The 13,180-nt window shown below is 45.7% G+C and overlaps 1 protein-coding gene across 2 annotated transcripts in view; it reads left to right on the top strand.

Annotated features, from left to right (window-relative positions):
- Positions 1-13,180, top strand: part of COL27A1 (collagen type XXVII alpha 1 chain) — a 477,424-nt gene that overhangs the window by 86,099 nt on the left and 378,145 nt on the right. For both annotated transcript variants that reach the window (XM_077283906.1, XM_077283905.1), the window contains exons 6-7: positions 8,017-8,070; positions 9,529-9,582. In XM_077283906.1, coding sequence (XP_077140021.1) covers positions 8,017-8,070; positions 9,529-9,582 — 108 coding nt within the window. The remainder of the gene's footprint in view (positions 1-8,016; positions 8,071-9,528; positions 9,583-13,180) is intronic.

Below are 13,180 nucleotides of genomic sequence, written 5' to 3'. Positions count from 1 at the left end.
TTGTGTGTTTTGTCATGGATCCCATGACTTCCATAACCCGCCAGTTGAGGGCGCTGTCCCTACAGGTCACTGAGTTAAGGGGGGCAGTGCAGCAACAGGGACTAGCAGTATCTAATGTGCAGGCTGGAGCGACAGGAAGAGTTGCTGAGCCTAAATTTCCTTTGCCTGAAAAATTTACTGGGGAACGCAGTAAATTTGTTTCTTTTCGTGAAGCTTGCAAACTATATTTCAGCATGCGCCCGATCTCCTCGGGTAATGAGGCTCAGTTTGTGGGCCTGGTGTTGTCATTGTTAAGCGGGGATCCCCAAGCATGGGCGTTTTCTTTGCCATCTGATTCTGTTGCATTTGACTCTGTGGAGAGTTTTTTTTCCTCTCTTGGGAAAATCTACGATGAACCTGACAGAATGGCTCTAGCAGAATCTAAGATGCGCACTATTCGCCAGGGGGAGCGAGTTGCAGAGGATTACTGTTCTGAATTTCGTCGCTGGGCGATCGATACACAATGGAATGATCCAGCATTGCGGAGTCAGTTTATACATGGGATTTCTGGAAGGGTTAAAAATGCCCTTCTGATGTACGAGACTCCTGCTTCTCTAGATTCCGCCATGAGTCTGGTTGTCCGCATTGATCGCCGTTTGCGTCAGGGGGAGCATGAGACACCGCCTATGGGAGAGGGTTTAGGTTCATGTGAGGTTGCTGCAGGTGAGCCCACGGAGCCTATGCAAATCGCAGGGGTGTCACATGTCAAGCGTCGAGCCCCTGAGCTCAGAAAGCAGGGAGCCTGTTTTTACTGTGGTAAAACTGGTCATTTTATTAAAATCTGTCCTCTGCTGTCTAAGAAAAACGCAACGGCGGAAAACTTCTAAGCTCAGAGGGTGTGGAGGAGACCAATCTGAGATTATGTATATCCTCCATGGTGGTTTCTCAATGCATGATCCCTGCTAAGGTTTTTATTGCTGGCAGTGAGCTGCCAATTACTGTTTTTGTGGATAGTGGTTCAGCCACAAATCTCATTGATGAGGAGTTTGCGCGCACAGCAGGTTTTTGGATTGAAAAACTGTCTCATCCTATCCGCGTGGTCACCATCAATGCTGCTCCTCTCTCTCAGGGGGAGATTACTGAATTTGTGGCTGAGGTGAAACTCCACATTGGAGTTCTACATTCCGAGCGGGTTACTTGTAAGGTGCTCAGGAATCTTCCTGCTCAGGTGGTTTTGGGTTTTCCTTGGTTGTCCATGCACAACCCGGTAATTGACTGGAAAACTCAGGACATAACTCAGTGGAGCGAGTTCTGCCAGGAGAATTGCCTGGCCACATGTGTGGCTGCGGTGACTTCAAGCGTTCCGGAGTCACTTCTGGATTTTGTGGATGTGTTCTCTGAGAAGGGTTGTTCAGAGTTGCCGCCACATCGTCCCTATGACTGTTCTATCAGGTTTAAACCAGGGGCCAAATTGCCTAAAGCAAGGATGTTTAACATCTCCGGTCCGGAGAGACAAGCGTTAAAAGATTACATTGCTGAAAGCTTGAGCAAAAGGCACATCAGGCAGTCATCCTCGCCGGTGGCAGCAGGGTTCTTCTTCGTGAAGAAGAAAGATGGCGGATTACGCCCGTGTTTGGATTTCAGGGAGTTGAACCAGATTACGATTCGTGATCCATACCCTATGCCTCTGATACCAGATTTGTTCAACCAGGTGGCAGGTGCTAAGTGGTTTACCAAGCTTGACCTCAGGGGGGTGTACAACCTCATAAGAGTCCGTCAAGGTGATGAGTGGAAGACGGCTTTTAATACCCCTGAGGGTCATTTTGAAAATTTGGTGATGCCATTTGGGTTGACTAACGCACCTGCAGTGTTCCAACATTTCATCAATGATGTGTTCTCGTATGTTTTGGGGAAATTCGTTATCGTGTACCTAGATGACATTCTCATATATTCTTGCGACCGTGATGCTCATTTAGATCATGTCACGCAGGTTTTACAGCTTCTCAGAGAGAATAAGCTGTATGCTAAACTTGAGAAATGTGTATTTTCTGTTCAAGAGTTGCCTTTCTTGGGTTATATTGTGTCTGCTTCTGGTTTTAAAATGGACGCCGCTAAGGTGCAAGCGGTGCTGCATTGGGAACGTCCTGATAACCTGAAAGCACTTCAGCGGTTCCTTGGGTTTTCTAACTACTATAGGAAATTTATCAAGGATTTTTCCATCATTGCTAAACCGCTAACTGACATGACTAAAAAGGGTACCAATTTCTCCGTTTGGCCTGAGGCTGCTGTGCGCGCATTTGAATTTCTTAAGAACAGTTTTGTTTCAGCCCCCATTCTTGTGCAGCCAGACGTATCAAAACCCTTTGTTGTGGAAGTCGATGCGTCTGAGGTTGGTGTGGGGGCGGTACTATCTCAAGGCTCATCTTTGAGTGGTTTACGTCCGTGCGCCTATTTCTCCAAGAAACTGTCGTCCGCCGAACGTAACTACGATATCGGCAACAGGGAGTTGTTGGCAATTAAGTTGGCCTTTGAGGAATGGTGACACGTCTTGGAGGGGTCGGTACATCAGGTAACTGTTATTACCGATCATAAGAATCTGCTGTATTTGGAGTCAGCCAAGCGTCTGTCCCCCAGGCAGGCTCGCTGGGCATTGTTTTTCACGCGGTTCAATTTTGTTGTCACTTACAGACCGGGGTCTAAAAACACTAAGACGGATGCTCTGTCCAGGTGTTTTCCGGGGGGAGAACCTCGGGAGGATCCAGTACCCATCCTCCAAAAGGGTGTTGTGGTTTCGGCTCTCACTACCGAGGTTGAGGCTGAGATTGCCGAGGCTCAGGAGGAGGTACCATCTGAGCTTCCCATCAACAAATCTTTTGTACCGCTTCATCTCCGCTTAAAGGTTTTGGCGGAGCATCATGATGCTGTCCTGGCTGGCCACCCAGGGGTTAGAGGTAATTTGGAGTTGGTGTCACGTTGGTTTTGGTGGACCAAAATCCGCCAGGACATGGTCTCATACGTGTCAGCTTGTACCACGTGCGCTAGGGCTAAGACGCCCCGCTCCCGTCCTGTTGGCACACTACTTCCTCTTGAGGTACCTAGGAAGCCTTGGACGGAAATCTCTATGGATTTCATCACTAATTTGCCCTCATCGCACTTTGTGTCTTTGCCTTCATTGCCTAACGCTAAGACTATGGCTCAGGTATTTGTGCAGGAGGTGGTCAGACTTCATGGGGTTCCGTCTGACATCGTGTCTGATAGGGGGTCTCAGTTTGTGGCAAAATTTTGGAGAGCATTTTGCTCACGGCTGGGGATCAAGTTATCTCATTCTTCGGCGTTTCATCCTCAGTCAAATGGTCAGACTGAGCGTATGAACCAAAATTTGGAACAGTACCTACGCTGCTTTGTCTCTGATAACCAGGAGGAGTGGTCTACCTTTCTTCCTTTGGCTGAGTTTGCCATCAATAATCACCGCCAGGAGTCGCCTGGGGAGTCTCTGTTTTTTTGTGTTTACGGGCTACATCCTCAATTTTGTACTTTGAGTCATAGGGGCTCTTCCGGCGTTCCGGAGGAGGACCAGTTAGGAGCACAATTGTCATCAGTCTGGAGGAGAGTTAAACAGCGCCTGTTGAGTGTGGGTGCTAGGTACAAACGTGTGGCTGACAGCAGGCGTGTGCCAGGTCCGGACCTGAGTGTGGATGACTGGGTGTGGTTATCCACATAAAACATAAGACTCAAAATACCGTCCCTTAAATTGGGTCCACGGTTTATTGGTCCATTTAGGGTCACCGCCGTCATTAACCCAGTAGCGTACCGATTGGAGCTTCCTACGGTGTATAAGATACACAACGTGTTCCACAGGTCTCTTCTAAAGATGGTGGTGGGTTCTGTGGACGCGGCGCCTATGCCACCTCCAGTCTTGGTGGATGGTAATTTGGAGTTTGAAGTCTCCAAGGTGGTTGACTCTCGTGTAGTGCGTCGCACTTTACAGTACTTGGTACACTGGCGTGGTTATGGGCCTGAGGAGAGGTCCTGGGTACCAGCCTCGGACATTCATGCGATCGGCTGGTCAGGTTTTTTCATCGTCGCCATCCAGACAAGCCGGGTCCTATAAGCCGTGAGGGCCCTGGGGTCCCTCGTAGAAGGCGGGGTACTGTCATGTCGGACGCTGTTCAGACCAGGTCGTCCGACAGACAGCGGTAATTCCGCTTTTGACCACTATTTGCTCATTGGCGTCGGCTAGATTTTATCTAGCTGTTCCGGGGTTAATTTACCTGATCCTCAGATTGGAAGCTGGGCCATGCCCATTGCCTTTAAATAGTTCTCCTGATCATTGGGCATCGCCGATTATAGCTTCTGTCTTGTGCTTTGTTATCTCGGTCTGGAGTTGAGAGCTGGTTGTTGGAGATTCGTTGCTGGTGGTGTATTTTCCTTTGTCTTATTTACTCCTTCCTATATTTGTATTTATTTTGCCCTGCACATTTATATTGTATTCCTGAGTGACTGCGGCGTGGTGTATATTTTCCTTTATCCTTGTCTGTGCTAACTGTGGGTATTGGAATATTACCTCTTCACTGGGTGGTGGGCGGAGGTATCAGCCTAGGGTTGAAACAGGAGACAGGGTGAGGTTCGAGGCCTTGACATGCACACCATCAGTGTAAACTCCAGGTAGAGGGTCAGTCAGGATTTCCCTAGTCTGAGGGAAACTGCAGGGGCCCTGGTTATTAGCTCTCGCTCACCTAGTCTCCCTGTGACAGATAGTCTCTGAGCTCCTTCTTCATCCAGGGCCTTTCTCCCAGTTCAGTGGTTACTAGTAACTTCCATTGCCAGTCCTCTTCTCCTGATCATTGCTCTGGAGATCCGAAAGGTAGTCCTACAGTAGGTCCACTGCCTTATGGCGGGTCAACCCATCTGAATTCAATTGGACAATGCTACGGCTGTGCCATACGTCAATCATCTAGCAGGTACCCACGTTCAGGCACCATGGCCGAGGTACCTCACATTCTCACATGGGCCGAGATCTATCACTCGGTGATCTCGGCAGTTATTTATTCCAGGAGTATAACTCTGGGCTGCGAACATATTCAGCAGTCAGGGTTTCGCCTCAAGTGAGTGGGAACTTCACCCGGAAGTCTTCCATCAGACCTGCCTTCACTGAAGCTCTCCAGTTGTAGTTCGGATGGCGTCTTGACTGATCACCTGTGTACTCGAGTTTGTCGTTCGGCCTCGAGATCCAAGAGCCATCGCACTGCATGCTCTGGTTCTTCCGTGGTACCAGTTTCCACAACTCCCCGTTCACTACTTCCGAAAGCTTTTCAGAAAGCAGAAAGGGCCCCAGTGATCCTCGGAAATCCGCACTGACCACGTCAGTTTGTTTGCTTGCGGAGCTGGTAGCTTTCTGCCTTTCTGCAACAAAACTGCAAGTAGGGACCACCTCGCAGGAAGTTTTCACATGTAGTTCTTCCCTATCGCATACCGTTAGATCATTGGGATCTATTCTATTAGGGAAGGTCGCCCCTTTTTTCTCGGCGATATCCTCATCCTGACGAGTCTTCGGTGCTAACGGGTCCTTTCAGACCTTTTTCCCTTATTTCCTTCAAGGCAAGGTTGTCCTCAGGCCTTCCCCGTCCCTTGTTACCAAGGTGGTATTGTATTACCACTGTTATGAGGGCATAGTTCTTCCCTCATCTCTTTCGGCACCAGTCCACAAAATAGAATGATTTCCCCATATTCCAGACGAAGCGAGTGCTCTGAGTAGGTACGTCTCGAGGACGGCGTCCTTCCGAAGGTTGGACACTGTATCTTGGGCTTCCTGACGGTAAGAGGAAGGCTTCCTGACGTTTACAGGAAGGGTTTAGCCGTCTCCATCGGCCATTTAGCCTGGTGTATTCCTTTCACCATCCAGGAGTCCTTCCGTGTTAGATGTCAGCCTATCTCCCTGTCTATCGTGGGTTCTAGGCACCAGGCGTCGACAAGACACGCCTGCAAGCTTGTGGATTCGTCCAGTCCGCATGCATTCTTGAAGCATTATAATTCCCAGACTTCCATAGATGTGAGTCTGGGCAGGCGGACTCTGCAGGCCACGGTGGCGCACTTGTAAGTAGCGGTTACACAGGGCCTGATCCGATGTTGTCCCCACCCAGGGACTGCTTTGGTACGTCCCACTGTCTGTGTCCCCCAATGAGGCGAAGGAGAAAGAAGGACTTTTGTGTACTCACCGTAAAATCCTTTTCTCCGAGCCAATCATTGGGGGACACAGCTCCCACCCTGGTATTGGCTTATGCTTGTTTTTATAATCCGATATGCTATACTCTCATATATAATATGACATGCTGTAAGCTAATATGTTGTTACTGATCTCCTACTGCTTTTTGCACCGAACTGGTTAGCTGAGAGCCATCAGGAGGGTGTATACTGCATGGGAGGAGCTAACTTTCTTTGTATCACTTAGTGTCCTCCTAGTGGCAAGCAGCATAACACCCACGGTCTGTGTCCCCCAATGATTGGCTCGGAGAAAAGGATTTTACGGTGAGTACACAAAAATCCCTCTTTTCAGAAGTTTGGCACCTGCCTATAAGCCCCAAATCAATAGTGGCCAGATAGCTGACACCAGCCATATCCTGTTTACTCTCTATGGAAAGGTAAAATCCTGATAAAAAATATGGCGGCGATCTCGAACTTCTGTGATCCTCAGGAGTGAAGATATTGTTAATGTTGGGCATTTCATAAAATCCTGAAGGGCTGAGAACCTCCCATAACCTGACCGACATGAGGTCATCAATGGGGGGCTGCGGTTGTAACTTGGGTGCTGATAAAAGGTCAAGGCGAATTATGAACTGTGTTCATGTAGATGCATATCAGTGCATTCACGATCCTGTCCACTGGACGTTTCCAATCAAAGTGCTCTCCTTCGCTAAGCTGAATCATCTCTGATCAGGGAAGGAAGTTTCTTTTGTTAATCATGTTTATTTTATGGAATTATATATGCTGTATTGTTTTGTCCCTTTTGTAAAATCTTTTGTATATATATATATATATATTTTTTTTTTTTTAAAGAACTGGATTAAATATAAAATTTCTATAGTTCTGTTCCCTTTGTTCTGTAAACCGTACTCCTGAAAGCCATATGCTACCTGTCAGGCGTCCAGTTAGCCTGTATAAAAACGACTGGTAGTGGCAGCAAGTAATTCTTGGGTTATTGTGGAGTTAGCAGTGATCGTACCAGGGTATTTATATATTCCATGCTTTAGAATAGGAGGCTATATATCATACGCTCACTGTTAGTTTCCCAATACCCGACCTATTAGTGGAAACAGCCTGCGACCTCCTCCGTTAATCGTTGGTCAATCATGTAATTGTCTGGACAATAGGGGGCAGCAGAGAGCTGTTCGTGACAAAAAGATAACAGCAAGTGGATCTACGCGACCTCTCAGGCTGTGATCTTTCACAATTGGTGGCAGCAGTGGGATCTGCGTGGTCTCTCCGGTGTCATCCCTTGACAAAATGATTCAGGGGAAAAACCTCTTTAAAAGAAAAAAAAGCTTCAAAACCGCTACAGGAAATGAAAAAAGTCTTCCAAAAACAAGAGCTTTTCCTGTTGCCGTTTCCATTTAAAAATTTGTGGTTTTTGAACTCCTCAACACCTGTGTGCGCACATTCAGTGCAGCTTAACAAGTCAAGTTGCCCATTTCCCTTTTCTTGTCGCTCTGCAGCATTACTAGAACCTTTACTACAATAGGTAACTAGGCCTCTGTTCACACAGTGTTTCTGTAGGTCAACGCTCAAAACAGGACTCATACGGGATTCAGACAATCCCCCTTAGACTTCAGTGACAAGAACAGAGATCCAGTGAACTTCAATTGTGTTTTTTTTCATCAGACAACCAGCAAAACTTAGTACGGTAGATGTTTCTGTGTGAACAGAGCCTAAGTCTACATTACACTACTAGCTGCCAGTGGATAAGGTGATGTCATTCTAAAACAGGGATCTCCTCTTTTATTCTATTTCTGTTGACTGCTCTATTTATTCTGTATTCTCCAGGGCCAAAAAGGAGATCCTGGCATCTCTCCAGGAAAAGCCATGAATGGATTCAAGGTATTCTCATCATCTTATCTCTTTTCTCTGTAGTAAAAAACCTTGGCAAGCTCTTATAGGATGCAATGCCATGTCCTGCATATGCCAAGAACAATTTCGCTCTTTTATTTTATAACATATTGTTGTGTATTGGTAATGGAGCATAACGGTTGCCTAGAAGTAGTGTATATTGCCTAAGCATCAAGTTAATATTAAAGGTTATTTCCAAAGCTGCCACTATCATCAGCCATTGGCACTGGTCCCAAAGTCTCTGCAATTCCATTTCTGGCTTGTGCTGGTCACAAAAAAGTGTCTACTATGTGAGCACATCATCGGTGATGGGTGAAGGGGGCTGGCTGTCTAGCCAACCTCTTTCACACCCTTACTGATGTTGTGCCGACACATCTCTCTTGTGTCAAGCACAAGCCAGAAGTGAAGCTGCTGCGAGCCAAGATCGATTTGCTGAAGATCACAGCACTTTTGGACATACAAATGTATTAATAAGTTGAATATATCTTTATTAGGGGGAATGATTATTAATTTTGAACTGGACAACCTCTTAGATATATTTTTCTTATGAAGTTTGTTAACTCAGGCTGAATTCACACATGCATTTGTATTAATTGTATAGCACACGGACACATTATAATATAGGACTCTATTCACGTATCTGTTTCTTAGGGCTTCTTCTCACTCGGCTCTGGCGCCGGCACTCCAGAGCAGACCGTGCAGCCGCACAGCAATACATGGAGCTGCACGCACCGCTCTGGAGTGCCGGTGCCAGAGCAGGGTTTTAACCTGCGAGACTCGGACGTATTTCTCGCAAGTGAGAAGGAGCCCTTAGTCTGTTGGTCACATTGGGACATTGAAACTGAGTTTGGTCCCGTGTGAGCACCGAAATCAAAAGTATTTATAAATAGCTCTGATATGTGATTGGACAATACAAGGATGCCATCTGTTTCGGATATGGGAGCGTTCCAGTATCGCATTTTCAGGTTTAGGTTCCTGCAGAGAATTTTTGTTGAGTTTTTGATTTTGCGTATTTTCTCTGTGCCAAAAACACAGTGCCTTATTGCTCCAGTAATTAGCATGTTATTCCCTATCCATTGGATAGACGGTAACTTGTGGTTTGGGGAATAACCCTTTAACAACCTTAAATCTGCTTTGTCCGGGAATAGCTCTTTACAGAAGAGATTGCTTCCTCCTTCAGCTTGATATTTCCCAATTTAGATCAGACAACTTGTTGTAAGTTATGGCTCATTTATTTCATTTGCGAAATTCGTTCATCTTACCTCTTAGGAGATCACATAAATCTTATGCCTCTAACAATGGCGCGGTTCTGATACCGACATATTAATCTCTTGTGTATTAGACCAAGTAACATAATGTATCACACCAGACTGCTGGCATCTCTTATTACTTTGCCTGGTCTGTGATCCATCACCTGTAAGCAATGTACTTATTGCTTTCCTTCTCTAGGGAGATCCTGGATTGGCCGGTCTGACGGGTGTTCCTGGGCCCCTGGGTCGAAAGGTGAGTTGTTCGCATTTACTGTTTATTTTCTTTATAATGAGATTAGATGAATATTGCTGTTTTTTAACCCAATATTATAGCCAAGAGTGTATTTGAAATATGTCTTGGCTTTTCTACTCGAGCTTTGGTCTTTGGATTAGAGATCATCTTTGTGACACATTCCTCGTAACAGTGGTGACTACCAGCTTCCAAATTATTTTCTGCAAGTCTTTTGCACATTAGTACAGTCAGTAAAGATTTTATTCCCTGTTATTCTTGCAAAAACAGATAATCCTGGCCTACAGCAGATCTCAAAGATCTTACTATGTTGCTCATTTTTCTGGCAGTTACAAGGTAATATTTTTCTAACTGGCAATGTATCTGTTTGCTGTTTATAATCATCCCGCCCATGCTTACTTCCTCAGGGGAGGAGCTTGTGCTTATTCTGGCTGAACTGCAGTGTAAAGTATGGGGGAAACTTCAGAATTGACATGTATTCCCCTATTACTATTCAACCAAGTTGTAGTCATTAATCTTGGCTCTGCCCTGGAAAAGCAGAGCTACAAAAGCAATTCTGACTTATTTAAAATAATAATGTTTGAAGGAAAGTTCACATTTTGTTTGGGCAACATGTCAGTGGCTCTGTCGGGCCTTCTGTCCAAATCTCTGAAAAATGAGATTCCTATGAAACCCCTAAAGGGGTTTAGTGAGTCAGACGAAGTCACTTTGTGCTTTGTTTGGTCTTTGTTTTAGATGTGCTTGCCTTCCTGAGGCGGGCACAAAAGTGATGTCTTTTTGCCTATCTCAAGTAGGTGGACATTGCTGAAGTTGAGGCTAGACAGAATGCAAAGTCTCAGTAACGTTAATGGCCCACTCACTGGTTGCTCCCAAATATCGTCTTTTAGGGCTTCAAACGGGAGCCTTGATGGAGCCACTGATATGTAACAAAAACCGCAATGTGAACATGCTCTAAGCCTGCATTAGATATTCTCCGTAATGCAGTCTACCTGATTAGATTGTGGAATACTTCACACAGTGTGTTGTCCGTGATTTTCATGGACCCTTAGACTTGTATGGGGCTATTGTGATCCTTGACTCGGATAAAAAGCGTGCCTCTGTTTTTTTTACAGACCTCTCTGTCTGCACAAAACATATACTGTACATGTGAACAGTCACATAGACTATGATGGATGCTCTGGGCTTAAATGTCCCCGGAAATGTTAGGCATCTATGTAATGGTGCCATTGAAAAATACCAGTCATCCTGTAAAAAAAAAAAAAAACAACTATGGCTCTCAGTGGGCAAGAATGGAAAATAGGGGAGAAACTGCAGTGAAAAAATACCGTAGCATGTGGATGAGATTTCTTCAATTCTCATTAAAATGGTCGGTTCTGTTAATCCCCGATGGATTTCTTTACATCAATCTGAGCATCTTCAGATGGTGCAGGTGTTGTGGCTTTCAGTGTGGTTGTGATTTTTACAGGTTGATTTTCTTCTTCACCTGGGGGAAGAGAGAGCTAATGTTTCAGAAGTGGAAAATCCACTCTGGCTCTGTACGATCATCACAGGGATCATTTCTTCAATGACCGGCTGTAATATAATCCACAACCTCTGATGTTTGAGATCAGTCTGGTGTTGGATACTCGCTACTTTTACTGAATATCAGCTGATTGCTGCACTCAGCGTCTCTTAAGGCCTAATTCAGACGTCTGTTTTTTATATATCTGGTCTGTGGTTTTTTTCAGCCCGAGTGTGGGATCAAAAACACTTTTACCAGTCTTTGGGTCTGTGAAAATCTCAGCCAACACATGGATGTCATCGGTGTGCAATCCATGTGCTGTCTGTGATTAACATTGCAATGGCTAGGAGAAGATTTGCACATATTTTTAAGCTTATGAAAAAAATCACTGATGGTAAATACTGACCAAACACACTGTGAAAATCTGATCCAAAACACTCATTAAAATCAGTCGGTTTTCAGCATACAAGACAAATTGCCAAAATACGTACATCCTATTATTGTTTCCCATAATCAGCTGTATATCTTTGATAGTTGGGCATATGGGGAATGAAGGACTTGCCTTCCAGTCTGTTTATTACATTTTTATCATTCTTTGGCCAGTTTGAAGCCTTTAGGGAGCTCTTTACTGATTGTGCATGCTGCTTTTGGCTGGAGCAGCAAGTAATGAGCACATGGTTACTTATACTAGCTTTTTATTTGAATGTTTCTGTCACACAAGAGTGAAAACGACACAGATTAAGTATATAATAAGACTCACTGCATACCTTAATTTTTGGACTATAAGACGCACTCTTTCCCAAAAAAAAAAATTTTGGAGGAAAATGGGGGGTGCATCTTATAGTCCGGATGTGCTTACCAGGAGTCTCAACCCAGGCTGATGCGCGGCAGTTTCGCACATGCTTGGTGGTGCGGTGGCTCAGCCGACATTTTGTGAAAGCCCAGAGCACCTACACATCCATCCCAGGCTGATACGCAGCAGTTTTGGAGATGTTTGGTGGGGCGGGCCGACATTTTGTGAAAGCCCGGATCCCCCCCGCACTTCCATTGCTGTAACACTATGGTCTCTAGGAAAATGGCCGCCGGAGGCAACGCATGTGTAGATTGAGATCTCGGGAGGCGAGATCTCGGTGCCGAGATCTCATTCTGCGCATGCACCACCTCCGGTGGCCATTTTCCTGGAGATTACAGCAATGGAAGTGCGGCGCTTTCACAAAATGTCGTCGGAGCCCCCGCACCACCGAGCATCTCCAAAACTGCCGCGCACCAGCCTGGGATGGATGTGTGGGGGCTTTGACAAAATGGCGGAGCCCCCGCACCACCGAACCTGTCGCACCAGCCTGAGATGAGTCAGATCATCGCCAGACCACTGAACACCTCCTGTGACCCCGCTCCACCAGCGCTCCCGATCACACCCTAGCCCCCCGGTAGGCTGAATTCGGACTGAAAGACGGACCCTCATTTAACGCATTCATTTTTTTTTCCTATATTTCTTCTGAAAATTTGAGGTGCGTCTTATGGTCTGAAAAATATGGTATATAATATAGGTGGCCACTAGGTAAGAGGGAAATGGTTCAATACCTCACAGGTTTTTGGAGATTTGCCAAAGTAGGGGATTTTGTTAGGGAGAAAGATTATTTCTTTATGATAAATGTGTTGGGATACCTGGTGAAGTAACCAGAAATGGTGGAGAGGGGTCGCCATGCTTCTATTAGGGCAGTCCGGGTATCCGACAGGTGTCATTACGGCAGGTGTGATGGGAGGTAATTAATCTATAGGAGGCCACTAGTCCGGGGAAAAAACAGGTGCTGTTATCATGTGAGAGGATTCCTGGTGATACCTGCCGTGAAGAGGACAGGTTGTGTGGACTTTGCATGTTTTATGAGTGGTGTCGGGCATTAGGTCTTCACCCCAGCATCCAGAAAAGTTTGCTGTGTAGTCAGAAGTGGGCAGACATAGGATCTGTCCAACTCTGCTACTACATGATGTATACATTTTTTGTTAAAAACTATAATGTTGGTTTCACAAAGAAATTTTTGTAACGCAAATTTCTCTGCAAATCAATGTCGCAACTGCTTCCAAATCCTTACATTAAATGTG

The sequence above is a fragment of the Ranitomeya variabilis genome, chromosome 2, assembly GCF_051348905.1.
Source record: "Ranitomeya variabilis isolate aRanVar5 chromosome 2, aRanVar5.hap1, whole genome shotgun sequence".
Lineage (NCBI taxonomy): Eukaryota > Metazoa > Chordata > Amphibia > Anura > Dendrobatidae > Ranitomeya > Ranitomeya variabilis.
Note: the sequence above shows the minus strand (reverse complement) of the source record. Positions and strands in the feature narration are given on the sequence as shown.